Raw genomic sequence first — 16,788 nt, forward strand, 5'->3', positions numbered from 1 at the left:
TTCATCATGCTACTCAAACTGAATTACATCTTAAGCTTGTAAATTATTTTTGAACGTTTCCATTCAGCATTTTCTAACTACTGTTAGGTAATGGAAACTGGGAGAAGCAAACTGGGGGTAAAGAGGGCTGCTGTATCTAGCAGTCAGTTTACTGTTACTGTAATGTTACAAATAGCATAGGCTTATGGAGTTCACAGTTCCGGAAGCTCAAAGTACAAGCTCAGGTGTTGGGGCACTGTTTCTACTGTGGAAAAGGTCCAGTGGATAGATAGCATCATAGCAGGAATGCACATGAGAGCAAGAGATTACATTACAAAACAGGAAGTTAGAGAGACTGAAGTCTGAGAGCTCTTTGGAAGGCAGAGTCCAGTTGACCTGTGGACCTAATATGCCCAACCCCCACAAACCCTCACACTATTTCCCAACTTTAGGCTGTGGATCCTTGGGAGCCAGCATGGAACAAAGCACATCTGAACCCTTGCAGATGGTTTTAGAATTGTAGACTTGAAGTAGAGATTTTCTGGCCCTCTTAAAGCAGGGCATTAAGTAGTGTTACAAGTTTTGACCTGGGAAGGGGAGGACATTCTGTTGCTGATACAGTAAGGTGAGTGTTTCACTGAGAAACAGTGCTTTGCATGTTCACTGGAGCCCAAACCCTGCTTTCACAGTCATTTTTTGAGGTCCACCATTACTGAGAAATCCAAGTGCATGAGTTTTATGCATCAGCAGAGAAGACAGTTACTGCTTCTTTCTTTTGCCAAACAACATCAGAAGTGATCAGAAAAGTTCTTACAAACTGCAGTCTTCCACATAAGATTAGAAAAGTCCTTACAAATGGTATAGTCTTCCAAGTTGGAGTTTCAAAATACATGAAAAGGAATTCAGCTAGGTATATACAAAAAATGAATAATTTGATTATTTTAGTACATTTTGAATCAGCACAGTCATATCAATGAAAACATTTTATTAGAAGAATGAAGGGATATTTGAAATTCAAGTTTTGATTTTTTAATTGAGAAAAAATTTAAATAATATAACTATAAATTATAAAAGTCAATTGCTTCAGTCTAAGATGCAATTAGGAAATATAGAACTTTATGCTTTAGAACAGAGTAGAGAAAGTTTCTTTATGATTTAGTGTCTTGCTCTATACCCCATCTCCACATAAGTAATTATATGTCTTTAAAGATTGTATGTCTGACCCAATACCAAAGGTTATCACTGAAAACATACATACAAGCAACTGGTTCTCCTGGTTTTTTTTTTTGGTTTTTTGTTTCTGTTTTTGTTTTTTCGAGACAGGGTTTCTCTGTAGTCCTGGCTGTCCTGGAACTCACTCTGTAGACCAGGCTGGCCTCGAACTCAGAAATCCACCTGCCTCTGCCTCCCAAGTGCTGGAATTAAAGGTGTGCACCACCACCACCTGGCTGGTTCTCCTAATATATAGGTGTAATGACAATGAATGAAGAAAGGAGATGAATTTGAAACAGAGCAGGGAGGGGTATTTGAGAGGGTTTGGAGGGAAGAAACAGAAGCGGGAAATGATGAATTATAATCTCAAATAAAAATAAAAGTATTGGTGGCATTGTGACTGGCATATGTTCTTTATTTTTTAGACTTAACAGTATATCACATATTTATCTTCATACATCAATATATGTAATGCTAAATATCTTTTTCTTTTAAGGCAAAGGAGAAGTTATTTAAGAGAACAGTGGGAAAGGCAGTAACAGAAGAATCACCTGCCCAAAGCAAAATAAAAATCTTAATGATAATCTTGATAATAATTACATAGCTCCAGTATAATTTATTTAATCAATGGATTAAGATGTTATTAAGGCAGAGGTAATTTTTCTGCCAGACAGTACTGTAGTTGCTTTAAAAAGAATTTCTGTTAGTTTATGTATAGTAGAATCTTCTTTTTAAAAATAATATTATTGATTTTTTTTTACTTATTGTATGTAAATATAGGTGCATATGGGGAGGTTAGGTTAAGCGCGTTCTCTCCTACCAAGTGAGTAGGTCCTGAGAATAGAACCCAGGTTGTTAGTGTGCAGCAGGTGCTTTACCCACCAAGTCATCTCTCTGCTTCATAACAGAACTTTGTGGTAGAATTGATGGGACAAAGAATGTGGACATTTAAATTTTTGTATCATTAAATTGTTTTTTATAAGTGGTATAGGATTTCATCTGTCAGAGTTGTAAGTTTTATCAAACCTCAATAAAATAAAAACTATTTTGTAATGGGTAACAGAATTTCTTGCTTTGATAATCTTAAATTAATACAGATGATTTATAAAGCAGTGATAATCTTGATCTCTCTCTCTCTCTCTCTCTTTCCTTACTCTTTACAGAGCAAACTATTCATGGAAGGATTTAGAAGCTTGAAAGAAGGAGAGCCAGTGGAATTTACATTTAAAAAGTCCCCCAAGGGCCTTGAGTCAATACGGGTAACAGGCCCAGGTGGGAGCCCCTGCTTAGGAAGTGAAAGAAGACCTAAAGGGAAGACACTGCAAAAGAGAAAGCCAAAGGGAGATAGGTAATTGTACCTGACTGTACTGTACTTGGAAAATATTTCAATTTTTTTTTATTCTTTTGCTTATCGATTTTATAGAGCCTAGTCAAATGAAACTGTCATCAGTGTGTAGCCGGATAGACCGTCTCAGGGAGAAAGTCTTATTTTGCAGTTTGGACTGTCCTCAGAGTACTGAGCTTCAGCTAGAGTGAAGTGTGGGGCAGTGCTTGACTTCTATTCCCCAGACTCTTGGAAGGCCAGAGGAGCTCAGATTCAGAGGAAAAGCCTCTCTCTGAACAGCCTTTTTCATTCTCCACCTGTTTTTTCCAAAGTGTTTTAAAATGACAACTCACACATTAAAATCCAAACATTTTTTAAAAACTGAAGTTAGAGGAAAAGTCATGTGAAATCTTCTTCTGTAGACAGAAGTCATAAAATATATGCTGTTTTGAAATTTATGAGATTTTTTGAACTGACTCTTGCATGTCATTCATTAACACCTGCATATATTCCCACTATCTGAATCTGCCAAAATTTATAAGCAATGCTGTCAGGGCAATTGAATCTATTTTCTGTGCTTTAAGATCAGAGTGCTGTAGCAATTCTTATGTGGACATTTTTGAGATGTTTTCTGATTATATCCTTCAAGTAAATATTTACTACTGAAAATGTGGACCAAAGATTATTTATGAAACTTTTTAGTACCTAGTTCTAAGCTGCTGTCCAAAACCATCTAGAACAAAAACTACAACTAATAAAAATGAGACAGTTTACTGAATCTTAATCTTTTTTAATTACATAGCTATGGACCTCACTTTTTTTGTTTTTTAACATTTGTCTGCTGCAGTTGTAAACTTTGATTATAGAAAAAAATGGAAAGACATTAGGCTTTGTTTAAAAAGCAACATAATCTGTTAATCTAATTTACTTTTTATACTAGTTGGCTTTCTGTTGCTATGACAAAATACTTGATAAAATTAACTTAAAAGAGGAAAAGTGTATTTTGCTCACCTCTTGACTGTTGGAAAGGAGAGAGAGTCAGCAGAAGCCCCCCTTCCTTAAATTTCCAATTACCCATTAAGCTACAGTGGGTTAATCCCACTGTGTTATTAAAGGGAATCACTTCCTGTAGTCCCTACTTATGAGCACTGTTGCACTAGGGCCAAGCATTTAGCATGAGCTTCTCTGAAACATTTATATTCAAATCGTAACATTCCTTAAAGTACCTCCCTGCAGCTGTTTTAGTGTAGTTTGCAGAAGCAATGGCAGCTGAGAGGTCAGTAAAGGATACTTTCTGGTGTACCAGAGAGAGATGGTTGGTGGCTTGGATTGGGGTGGTAGACATAGAAGTGGTGAGCGAAATTCCTATATGTTTTGAAGGTGGAGACGGCAGGATTTACTGATGGATCAGATGTGGACTGTGAGAGAAGAAGAGTCCAGGATGATTCCAAGGTTTGTTTGGCCTGGGCAACAAGAAAGATGGAGGGACCGGTTCCCAACATGGGGAAAACTGCAGGAGTAACAGATGGGCTTGGGGTGTGATAAGTCTTCAAGAGGGTTGCAAGTGTAGTGGATAGGTACATGATATGGACTGCAAACAAAGTTTCAGCAGTAGTTGGTGAAATGATGTTTGTACCCATAAAGCAAGGAGGGAGCAGTGAAAGAGAGTGGGAAAGCAGGGACAACAGGAGGGTCTTCTAGAACCGGTGAAGTCAAGGAGGTGAGTATCAGGGCTGTTTGGAGATGCTGATGATACAATGATCAAAATGACCACTTAGCAACACAGAAGTCACTGATGTACATGACAAGAACAGCTCTGTAGACTGGAAGGAATGAAACCTGTGGGTCTTGTTGAACAGAGAGTGAGAGGACAGGAAAAGAAGCAGCAAATATAGTATTGGGGAGGGGCTGAATTCTCTAATTGTTAAGAAATTACAGTACATATAAGTGTTGATGGGGAATGGTTTAATAGAAAAGAACGATTCAGCATGCAGGGGAGAGGAGGATGGTGGCTGCAGTGACTTCTTTGAGTGGTTGTAAAGAAGGACAGCTATGTAGAAAAGCTAAAGCATAGCTCTGAGATCTGACTGTGACCTTCAAACAGGTAAGTAGACATGAACATGGAATTAGATGACTTTTTGCACCATTTTATACAGCTTGCTTGGTGCAGACAGATTTACCAAGAAAGAAGGTACACACATTGTGAGAAAAAAAAAAAAAAAAAAAAGATTTCAAGGCTGTACTGGAAACTTACTAGATTAGTAGACATGAATTTAGAGTAAAATTAGCCTGTCGTTGTGTTTCTTCTCACCAGCACAGACTTCATGGCTACTGTTCTAGTTGCTGGCATCTATTGTCTTACTCAGGTTAGCACTGGCATAATTGATGTTTGATGACTCCACTCCTTTGTTCTGTTCAAGATGCCATAATCTTTGTCACCAGATTCAGCAACTCTAGTTTTCCACATGTCACTTTTTATAAACTATTAGAAAAACAGTCCAGATGAGGTGTTATATTCCCAGTATTTGAAAGCAGTGTAAATTTGAGGCTAGTGTGATATATACAGGAAATTCCAGGCCAGCCAGGGCTACATAGTGAGACCCTGTCTCAATCAAAACAACAACAAATATAAGGAGACCTCAAAAATGTTCAGATAAGCATGGAGATCCCTAAGTACAATGAGAGCAGATTCAACAGTGTGCTAGCAGGAAGGAGAGCTTGGGATAGGTCTATGGCTGAGGATTTAAAGGGCTTGACAGTCAGAGTTCAGGAGCCCTGGACCCACATAAAGGCTGTGTGTGCAGAGTGACCTGCCTACAGTTCCAGTGCTCAGAGTTAGTCCCTGGAACAATCAGGCTAGCTAGATTCTGAATCAGTGCTCTCAAATAAAAAGGGGGCATAATCAAAAAAGACTCCCTTTCAACCCTGGCTTACACATGGACTCACATATATGTGTCTGCAATCTCACACAGCTGTGTACATACATATGTGTACATACCACACACATATACATAGAAGAGTATATATAAAAGGTAAAGGAATGGGTTTTTGTCAACTAATGGCTATGATAATTACCAAGGCAGTGATTTGTTTCTTCAGAGCTTTGATGACTATTGATTTCTTCATTGAATATTAACCATGTGTACTTTCTGAAACAAAGTAATTATTATAAGACTTTTTAATCAAATTTCATGGTTATTCCAAAATGTGTGACACAGCCAGAAAAGTCTTATAAAATGTCTCGAATTTCATAATGCTTCCATATGCTTATTTCCCTTTTTTATTTTACTTTATTTTATTGTGATGCTATATCTTAAACTAGTTGCTTTGGGATTAATTTGTTATATTGTCAGTAATAACATTCTATGATTATTTCCTTCTGCTTTAATTTTACTTTTTACCATGAACATTTTCAGAACACAGGGAAGTAGAAAAAGCAGTGCAGTCAGCACTTATCCATATTGATGTTACATTCTATAGTAAAATATACTTTATATATGTTATATATTGTGAAATATGTTACAAATTTCAGAGTACTTTCCCACTTAACAAAATAAGTATAATAAGTTTTCTAACAGGTAACAGTCCATGTTAATATTTCTCTTACGGCTGGGGATATGTAGGTATGCAGTGGTAGGGTGCTGGCTCAGTAAATAAATAAATATTCCTCATTTGTCTAAAATGTGTGTTTATGGCTTAAAAAAATAAAAACAATTAAAAACAGACAACAGATAAAGAACATTTATTTGGGAGCAAGAGATATAGCTCAGTTGGTAGTGTGCTTATTTAGCAAGCAGAAATCCTGAGTTCTATCCCCCAACATTGCAAAAATAAGTTTCATGATGTACACTATAATTCCAGCACATGGGATACACGGTCTCTGATCAGTAGTTCAAAGTCATCCTTCTCTGTATATAAAATTTGAGAATAGTCTGGGATATATGAGACTGTTTCAAAAATGAAACAATAACTGTTGAGGCGACTGAGCAGATTAAGGCACATAGGCACCCAAGATTCATCACCGAGACCCACGATGGAAGGAGAGAACCAAATAATCCTACAAGTTGTCTTTGTGCTTTCACACTTGCATGCACACATGAGTCTACAATATATGTGCACACTCACACCTACAATAGCTGAACAAACGTAACTTTAAACACACACACACACACACACACACACACACACCACATGCTTCAGCTTATTTTTATGCCTTAGATGTCATGCTATTTAGAACAGTACCTCCCTGCATGGTTCATTGTTTCAGAAATAGTGTATGACAGTAACTAGGCTAGCTGTCTTTCAAATGGACTCCAAATACTGAATCAATGGGATGGATTCACCCCACGTCCTCTAAACTTGCTTCTCTTACTCTTACATTGCTTATAAACTAGGAGTACCACACTAAGTTTTTTGAAATTGAATATAACCAAATTTTTTTCTGTCTCTGTATTCACTTAAAGTCAATAAAAGAATGAAAGGTGTGAGTTTGAAGCACTGGGCTGAGTCCAAATTGTTGTTTGTGTTTGTGTGGTGGTCCTGCAAAGATAGATTGAGGTTATTCATCTTCAGCAAGGCCATCACGGCAGTCATGTTGAGTGGTATTCTGTCATCAGTTACTACAGTGGCATTAAGTTTTCCTATTAGTGATAATTTTTAATTTTGACTGTGTGACCAAAATGTTATGGGGCAAGCTTCTCCATTTACTTTAGTAATTAGTAAGAATTTTTTTTTGGGGGGGGGGGGGGGGAGAGGAAGAAGACATCATAAGTCCTCCATTCTTCATTGCACTGAAATTTTTTCATTCATTTCTTAGAGCTATTGATTTCTAGATTTCCCCATGATTTATAATCTATAGAATCTTCATTGACTCTGGTGCTCAAATTTCCACTTCTAGCAACATCTCCTTGATAGCTTCTATACCTGTTTGACAGGTTCCTATGATACTTTTTAAAGTATTTAGATACTCCCTTAAGCCACTTGTGAACTTAGAGTTTACAAAATTTTGAAATGATGTTAGAGCTGGGAACACAGATTCACGAGGAAGGAAGCTCTTGCCTTGTCGTGTACGAGGCCTTGGTCTTAATGCTGGATCCTTAAAAAATGACAGCATGTGGTTGATTTGGTTCACTGAAGCAGAAAAAGGCAGAATTCCAGTTAAACTTTTTTAATAGAAAAATTAACATTGATACATTTTTGTATGTTTTGCTTGTTTGGATTTTACTTATCAAATTGTCATAAACAACCATTTTTCCTTTTATGCCCAGTTCTGTGAATGCTTGTACATCTACATTGACCCTCTGACCATCAAGGTTACTCAAAACAGTCAGTTACCCCCCAACAAACAACCTCTTACTGCTGTTTATAGCTACCCATGCCTAATCTATAATCTTGGTAACCAATAACATACTCCTTCATATTATTATTGATCTTGTTTTTGTGAATGGCATATGAACAGATGTGTTTTGCAACCTTTTGAATTTTCCATTTTTCTTTCATCATAATACTTTTGAAATTTATCTGCAATGTTGAATGTATCAGTAGTACATGCTTTTATAGTGTTGGATAGTATTCCATTATTAGACTCTTAACAGTGTCTGTCTAATTCTTCTGTTGAGGTGCTTTGGGTATTTTCTAGTTGTGGCAGTTATGAACAGCATCTAAAAAGATTCATCTATAGGTTTTTTGTGAATATTAATTAGTCTTCCGTTTTGGAGTGGGATTTCTGTGTAATGTGGTCATGGGAATGTGTTTAACTTTGTTTTTACAGAAGAATCCCATTCTCCTGCATTCTTGTCAGAGGTATGTGAGCCACCTGCTATGTATATTTGCCAATAACTGATGCTTTTCAAGTGAACATAAGTTTAGCTACTCCATATATGTAGTAGTCATGGTTGTAATTAAGGTAAATTGTAGTGGTTAGGATTTCATTTCAGTAATGGCTGCTGATGCTGAACATGGTATTTTGATCCTATTTGTCCTCTGGTGAACTGTTTGTGTCTTTGCCCATTTTTTATTGAGTTATTTATTTTCTTGTTAGTAGTCTGAGAGTTTTTAATATATATTGTAGATATAGGACATTGGCCAGATAAATATTTTCCAAATGTTTTTTTTTCTATTCTGTAGCTTATTTTTCCTCTCTCATAAATAATCTTGTAGAGCAAAAGTTTATTTTGATGAAGACAGTTTAATTAATCTTTTTTTAAATTAATTTTTTATTGGATATTTTATTTACATTTCAGATGTTATCTCCTTTCCCCATTTCCTCCCACCCAGAAACTCCCTATCACATCCCCCCTCCTCCTGCTTCGATGAAGATGTACTCACTCCCACCTCCTCACCCTTGAATTCCCCCACACTGGGGCATCCATCCTTCACTGGACCAAGGATCCCCTTTCCCACCTATGCCCGACAAGGCCATCCTCCCCTACATATACAGCTGGAGCTATGGGTCCCTCCCTATATACTCCTAGGCTGGTGGTTTAGACCTTGGGAGCTCTGGCTGGTTGGTATTGTTGTTCTCCCCATGGGGCCTGTAAACCCCCTTCATCTCCTTCAGTCTTCTCTTTAACTCCTCCATTGATGTTATGCCTAAGAATTCTTTCCTTAAAAGTTGGATGTGGTGGTTCATGTCTTTAATCCCAGTACTTAGAAGGAAGAGACAGGCAAATTGATGAGTTTGAGGCCAGCCTGATCTACAGAGTAAGTTCCAGGACATCTAGGGATACACAGAAAATCTCTGTCTCAAAAAAAAAAAAAAAAAAAAAAAAACAAAAACCAAAAAAATAAAATAAAATAAAACCCACAACAACAACAACAAAAAACAAAACAAAACAAAAAACAAACAAAAAGCCTGGTGGATGGATGGATGGATGGATGGATGGATAGAATTCTTTGCTTAGCACCAGATCACAATATACAGAAGGAATTCTATGTTTCTCTGGTAGGATGGTTTGTTTCTTTGTTTTGTTATTCTTATAGTTGTACCTTTTCATTTGTTTAATTATAGTTAGCTTCATATCTGGTGTAATGTTTAGATTGATTCATTTTTGTTTATGAATCATAGGAATTGTTCAGACAGCATCTATATTCATTCTGAACATTTAAATATTCCATATTAAAAAAGATGCATTACAATGTCAGATGAAATAATTGTGTATTTACTGCTTAGTTTGTTTTCTGTTCATCTTCAGAAGAGTAAGGAGGAGAAAACCCTGTACCTTTCTCATTATAAACTGGAGGTGGCTGTTGAAAAATTAGAGACCCTACACTTTGTTCTTAACAACCAACCTAGTCTTTTCTAAAGAACACAGTTTACTATGAAAAAAAAAAGTCATTTTTAACAGATTTGAGGTAGGCTAATAAACTGATTATTTTGTCTGCCATTGTATTTATTATATACATGACACAATTCTGTCAAACTACATTATTGTATTAACTTTTATTATAAAATTTTAGTTTATACTTACAGATATGTGGAATGACTAAACTGACTTGCAGCAGGGAGAAAATTGGTCTAGAAATCTTTGTGCAGATGAAGTGGCGTGATAAATAATTAGTAAATGACACACGTGACTTTTAAGAACATTTGTCATGAATTCATGTTGGGAAGATGTGTCTGTGAGTATAGACATCTGGCTCTGGGACTTGTCTGCTTACGGTTTTCCTTTTTTCCTCTTGTCATCCTGTTCCGTCTCTGGCACAGTGACTGTTTTCTTTGTTCTCCTTAACCCTGTGCATCTTCTAAACCAACCACGCTCTGATAATAATGGAAAGCCCTTTCCAGCAGTGGTGACTTAAATTTTTTTAAAAAGTAATTTAGATTTTAAAAAATAAGAATATTCCAGTGCTTCCAATTAATTTGATGCAATATTTAATTTTTAAACTATGTTAGCAAATGAGTACATTTTTCATCTTCTATATAACTTATAGTAATGTTTTGTTTCTAAAGAATATTAATTGCTAAGGTTTTGTGGAAAGGAAGAAAATTCCTTTCTTACTATTAAAAAGTCTTTAGTTCAATATGCATTTTATTTACTCTTGTTTCAGAATTTGTCATTCTTGGTAGCCTAATATTGAAATGACACATTGTGATATACTGTCTTTATGGCCAAAAAGACCAGGTTGAGTATAAATAGAATCTAATTATATGATAGTTAATTTAAACTCAGAAGAGTTAAACACACACATATACCTGTTTTTTTACATGGAGATGTATGATAGTAATTTTACACAATCATGTGTTTGACTCAGATTATTTTAAATTCATAATAAGATTTTGGAAGAGATTTGGAGTTAGAAAGTTTGGCAGCTCTTGCCTAATGGAGAGCTGTATGTGTTATCCTTCACGTGGAAAGTATTTGCAGGGCACCTCATGCACTCAGAACAGCAGAGCTCTGAGTTGGGTGGCAGTAGCTCTTCCCTCAGTCCATTTCTGCACCGTTAGAATGTTCCCATTCATTATCTCCACGGGATCATTTGGAGGTTTCTAGTTACTTTACGTGGGAAATCTACTGCTATAGCTTTTGAAATCTTAATAGCATTCCTGAAAATAATAAGCCAATGCTTAGACTGTTGTTTTACTCTAAGAAGTCCTTCAGTGGTATTATTTCACATTTACTATATCCCAGAACCTGTTTCCAAAGGAAAATTAAAATGCTATTTAGATGCTGAAGTGTTTAAAAAAATGTAAATCAACGAATTCCAATAAATAACTGTTTCACCCTGATACTTCTGTGATTAGATTTAGGAATTTGCTGTTCAGTAGGTTCCTATTGTGGCAGAGAAATCTTTGAGGCATGAATTGATAGGCCAGATCCTTTGAGGTCTGTCTGTTCTGACCTATGACCCCTATTCTTACAAGATCAACATCTGAGGGCAGGAGATTAAGGCACTTTAAAGACTGGAATGGTAAATGGAATGGAAAAATTAGCCAGCACATTTTGGGTGCAAAACATCAAAGTCATCAAATAGCTTGCTTATTTTAAGCCTGGCTTATGGGTGTAACAAGCTAATTTTACCATGCCTGTTGGATTCGGGGGGAAAAAGTTTAACTTTAGGGTATTATTGTATCATAATTCATTTTAGCTTGTATATATAGATGAGGTTCATACAACTTAACTTCAAAATATCAAGAAATGCAAAATAATTTTTCTTAGTAGCAATGATATTTTAATCTACAACTACTTTGGATATTTATTTTGAAAAATCATATTTTTAAATATTTTCTATAAAATACTTATTAATAATGTTAGATAAATATGTACTTCTACTGTCTCAGAATTTGAAGTTCCTGAACTGTAGCTCTGGGTACACACTGCTGAATTGCAAGGAAAGTCGACTTTTTTTAAAGTTGGATGTAGAAAATAGAAGAAAAAGCATTGATCAGGTAGAGACAATTTGTTCTTTTCTCCTGCTTTGTCTTTGTGAGTGTGCAGATTAAAGCTCTATAGCCCGCCTCTTAAAAAGTATTTTTTAAGCTATCTAGTTGCATGCTTTTCATAGAGTAATTTCAGAATTCTTGTGTTGATCTTTTGTTAGAGATTTCCCACAGCCTTTCATTTCCTATTTGTACCCTGGGTAGCCGTGAATTTGCATCCATACTCTGAACAACTGCTAACGGCTACAGCTGGATAACTGATGTTGCTTCCATGTTTTTGTTAAATTATGGAGTACCCAAGAAAGTCAATGAAACCAATAGTATACCCAAGTCTTTTCAATTTTTGCTTTTTGCACTTTTAAAAATTCTAACCCCAAATGTCTGTATTATCGACCTAATTTTTAGGTGGTTTTTCTGTCCTTTCTTGTGATTATTTGGCCAGCGATCTTTAATGAGGCAATTACCGTCATTTCCTCCATTCACATTCTCTTAGCAGATGCTCTCCCTGCTGTGACCTCTGTGCAGACTGGGCAGACAATGTGCCGTTCTCATCACCCTCAGCCAGACACTGTGTGGGGCTGAGCTTCATAGCGGTGTTGCAGAGGTCTCCCCAGACCTCTAATGGGAATGGTCAGATGCCAAGTGGCAAGCAAGCAGAATTTTAAGTTGATTTTCTGATCATCATTTTGTTCTAAGTGTGATAAATACATAATGTCTCTAAGGAATAAACAAGTGGAAACAACTCTAATAGCATTACAAGGACAATATGGACTGCATTGTTTCAGTGTAAGGTTCTAATGAGAGATGGATAACTTAAACTATGAGGTCATTGCAAAAAGGAATAATAATAACTATGTGTGTTTTACCTCTAGAATGATAGCCCACTACCACTAGACTGTCCTTAGGCATGTTTTACAAACAAGCGTAATGACATTGTTTAAACTATCACGTTTGTTTAAATATTTGAAATTGAATCATAAATTCTTATTATATCATATCTCATAGTTGGGGTATCCAGGTTTTCTTTCTGTGAGAACAGAATAATATATGGTCAGATTGAATGTTAATCAACAAAAATTTCCATATGTATGCTGTTAAATCCCTCCACTGAAATAGTAGTCTTGTATTTCAATTTCAAGAAACACAGGGGACTAGCCAAAGCTCCACTAATGAGAGACAAAGCTAATTCTGTTCCCATGAAGCTAAAGAGCTCTCAAATATTTTGCTACATTTATACTAAAATTTAACATTTTCAGTTTTGTTAAATAGATTGAGAACATGAACTACTGTCAAAATGTTATTTTGTTACTATAAGATAATTTTATATTAATAATTTACAACATGTAACAAAATTTCTTCATGTACTTCTTGGAAGTAATAATTAGGTAAAACAGACTACTGTTTTATAAAATCAGATTAGCAAATTTCCATATAATGTCCTTTTTAAAAAACATACATTATTACATGTTAGATTTTTAAAGTTATGGGTACTTTAAGGGCTAGGCAGAAACCTCAGTCAGTAGAATACTTGCCTTGTAAACCTGAGGTCTTGAATTTGATTTCCAGAACCAACCTACAAAATCATGTGTAGCTGCATGTTCATAATTCCTTGGAGTTAGAGACAAGCAAATAAGTCCCTGTGACTCATTAGCCACCTGGTGGCCCTGCCTACTTGGGAGTTCCAGGCCAGTGAGAAATCACTCAAAACAAGGTAGGTAGGGGGCTGCAGAGGTGTGTCAGCAGGTAAAAAGCATTAGCCATGCAAACCTTGTGATCTGAGTTTGATCTCTTGAACTCAAGTAAAAGGCCAGATGCTTGGCGAATATCTGTAATATTAGCACTTTCAAGGCAGAGACAGAAGAATAACAGAGCTGGTTATTTTGGAGTACACAGTGTGGTAGCAGAAGCAAGAGAGCCCCTGAGTCAACAACATGGAAGGTGGAAACCAGCTCTGAAAATTATACCTGGGTCATTAACATGGCTCAGTGAGTACAGGTGCTTGTCGACACATCTGACTGCCTGAGTTTGATTCCCAGAACCAATGTAGTAGAAGGGGAAAACCCAGTCCTGCAATGTTGTCCTCTGACCTTCACACATGGGCTTGGTACATATGTACCTGCAAACATACACACACCCCTACACACAAAGAAAACAAACTAGATGGTACCTAAAGAATGATGGCTGAGCTTGTCTTCTGGCCTCAACATGTTTGATCTTCACGCACTTGCACATGCATACAGATACACAGTGAAATGTAAGCAGAGAATAAATATTAAAACATCAAGGAAGTATGTTCTATTTTGTTTGTATGGTTTTTGTTGAGGGCCTGGGTTTCTCTGTGTAACAGTCCTGAAACTTCATGTATAGACCAGGATGGTATTAAGCTCAGACATCTACCTGCCTCTGCCTCCTGAGAGGCATTAAAGGTGTAAACTGTTGCTGCTTGGTGAAGAACAGCCATTTTTGAAGTGCTTTGTTCTATTGGTTGTTATTTTAAACTGAGTTAGTAAGGGAAAAAAAGTCAGACATGTCCCTTGCTTTAGGAGAGAAAGCCCCTCATTGATGGGGGAAGCGTGGATAAAAATGGTTAGTATCCAGGCTTGTGGACATGGTGCTGTAGAGTTCTAATGTTTCGTGTGGCCTGCGTGTTTTCCAGCAAATTTTTCACAAAATTTTGATAGACAGACATTGGACCCCATTGATTTAAGGATGTAGGACGAAGCTTTTTAAGTCAAACAAAAAGTGGTCTTAGGCACATAGGGATGTAAGTGCTCAATCACAGTATCAAGAGGGACTTAATTGCCAGCAATTCTGACAGAAGCCCAACATTGATTTTATTGATCTAGAATACAGTCCTCTGATCTATTAAATATGAGGCACTTGCCCTCCTGGTGCTGGGGAGTCACATTAGCCCCACGCAGACCACAAGCAGCAAAGATAAAGTGGGTATGGTTCTCAAAAAGATGGATCATTCTGTGATGAGAATGTAATGGGAGTACTTTTCTGTCATACACATCAACAGCCTTCTCAGAATCCAGCGGCAGGTTATCACCATACAGGAGCCGTCCTGGGGCTTGTCAGCACACCACTTCATCTCACATTCTTACTGCATCTTTTTTTCTGTTCTGTATGTTTATTTCCTTGTGCCTTTAGAAGCTGCCTCATGTTTGTTTCTGTTTTTCCTGTTTTACTCTTTGTTGACTGGTTCACCTGTGCTCCTAAATTAGTTCTTAGTTTTGACCCTTTTCTTAGTATTTCCATAATCTGTCTTGATTTTTGCTGAATTTCTTTTGAATGTTAATTGAGTTCTTCTAGAATATTGGCTGAGGTCTCTGTTTTGATTGTCTTTTATCATGGTTTTTCCAGTCCAGTTTAGCATCTTAAAATCATGTTTTTAGCTCCAGAGAATGTCCTCTATTCCAAACTAATTTTGTGGTAAATTAACTCCACATGCCAATAGAAACCATATTTTCTAGAAACATACAGCTTTCTCCCTCAAATTACTTTGTATGGACTATTGCTTTTCCATTGTGTTCTTTCCGTTAAGAACTTCATTATTTTTAAGTACATGCATGTACATCTATACCTGCATGTGTAGAGGCCAGAGAATGACGTGCAGGAATCAGCTCTTCCTCAACTGAGTGGGTTCAGGAGATTGAACTTGGCAGCAAGTGTCCTGTCCTGCTGAGCCATCTCACCAGCCTGTGTTTTCATTATTAATGTGAACACAGAGCTGGCTTTTGGCTCTCCTTGAAGCTGTGTTTGGAAGGTATGGTCTCTACACTTGTGAGGCCATACATTTTAAGTCAGTGAGTCTATCTTATATATACTTTAAACACTGTAATAACTGTAAATTTTATATACACTGTAAAAACTGCAACAAAATAACTTTCTACTTAAGGAGATGGGGAAATCTGAGGAGCAAAGGAAATAGCTAGCCTCTCTGCATACCTTTGTCCATTGGAAGAGCAGAGTCTCCGTGGGGATAAAGGTTTTTTAATTTGGCTTCTCAGGTTTTATTTCAAGTTTGTGTGTTGCATGTGCATGCATTATGAGCCAGGGTATTATAATTTATTAATAATGCAGTTTAAGTAAAAATTGGACAGTCTACTAAGATTTGGATAGAAGTGGTCAATGATGTGGATCCATAAGGATTCATTAGCTTTTATGAAGTCCAAAAGACATAAGACATGTTAGGGATGTCAAATCTGTATTTAAGTGAGCTTCTCTGAAGTTCAGAATAAAGAAGAAAAGGGATGGAGATACAACTTTGAGAACCATCAGGTTCTTGTTATTACAGCTTTTAAAGTGTATATATAAGATTGACTTACTGACTTAAAATGTATTTTTTCATGTGTATTTTAATATACTGTTTGGCTTTATCCAACTCTTTTAGTTTGTTTATCCAAACACATCTTTATTATTATAGAAGTAATGCAAAAATATTCTGTAAAGCTTAAAAATATTACACACCATAAAACATTGTTTGTTTTACAGCAGACATTTGTTTTTCTCACAGTTGTGGAAACTGGATGTCCATAATTTGGTGTGTACATCCATGACTTGACTTGATGTGTACATCCATGACTTGGTGTGTACATCCATGACTTGGTGTGTACTTCCATCCATGATATATTTCCCTGCTATTTTCATCCCTGCTATTTTCATAGTCTCACATGGCTTTTCTCTGAACGCAAACAATCCTTATGTCTCTTTCTCTTCTTATTAAGTGCTTATTGGATTCCATGTAGTTTTTAAGTGGTCTGTCCACAAATAAGTCACACCAGGATTGGGACTCAGCATATAAACCTGGTGCGAAAAGCACAAATCGATTATTACTTCTTCCATTTTTTTTTGCCAGAGTTTTATGTCTTTATGTTTTGTGTATCTCTAG

At 36.5% G+C, this 16,788-nt stretch overlaps 1 protein-coding gene across 1 annotated transcript in view; it reads left to right on the forward strand.

Annotated features, from left to right (window-relative positions):
- Window positions 1-16,788, forward strand: part of Lin28b (lin-28 RNA binding posttranscriptional regulator B) — a 90,966-nt gene that overhangs the window by 45,815 nt on the left and 28,363 nt on the right. Inside the window, exons 3-4 of the mRNA XM_076916553.1 lie at window positions 2,355-2,539; window positions 3,896-3,967. Coding sequence (XP_076772668.1) covers window positions 2,355-2,539; window positions 3,896-3,967 — 257 coding nt within the window. The remainder of the gene's footprint in view (window positions 1-2,354; window positions 2,540-3,895; window positions 3,968-16,788) is intronic.

Source organism: Arvicanthis niloticus, chromosome 20 (genome assembly GCF_011762505.2).
Source record: "Arvicanthis niloticus isolate mArvNil1 chromosome 20, mArvNil1.pat.X, whole genome shotgun sequence".
Taxonomy (NCBI): Eukaryota; Metazoa; Chordata; class Mammalia; order Rodentia; family Muridae; genus Arvicanthis; species Arvicanthis niloticus.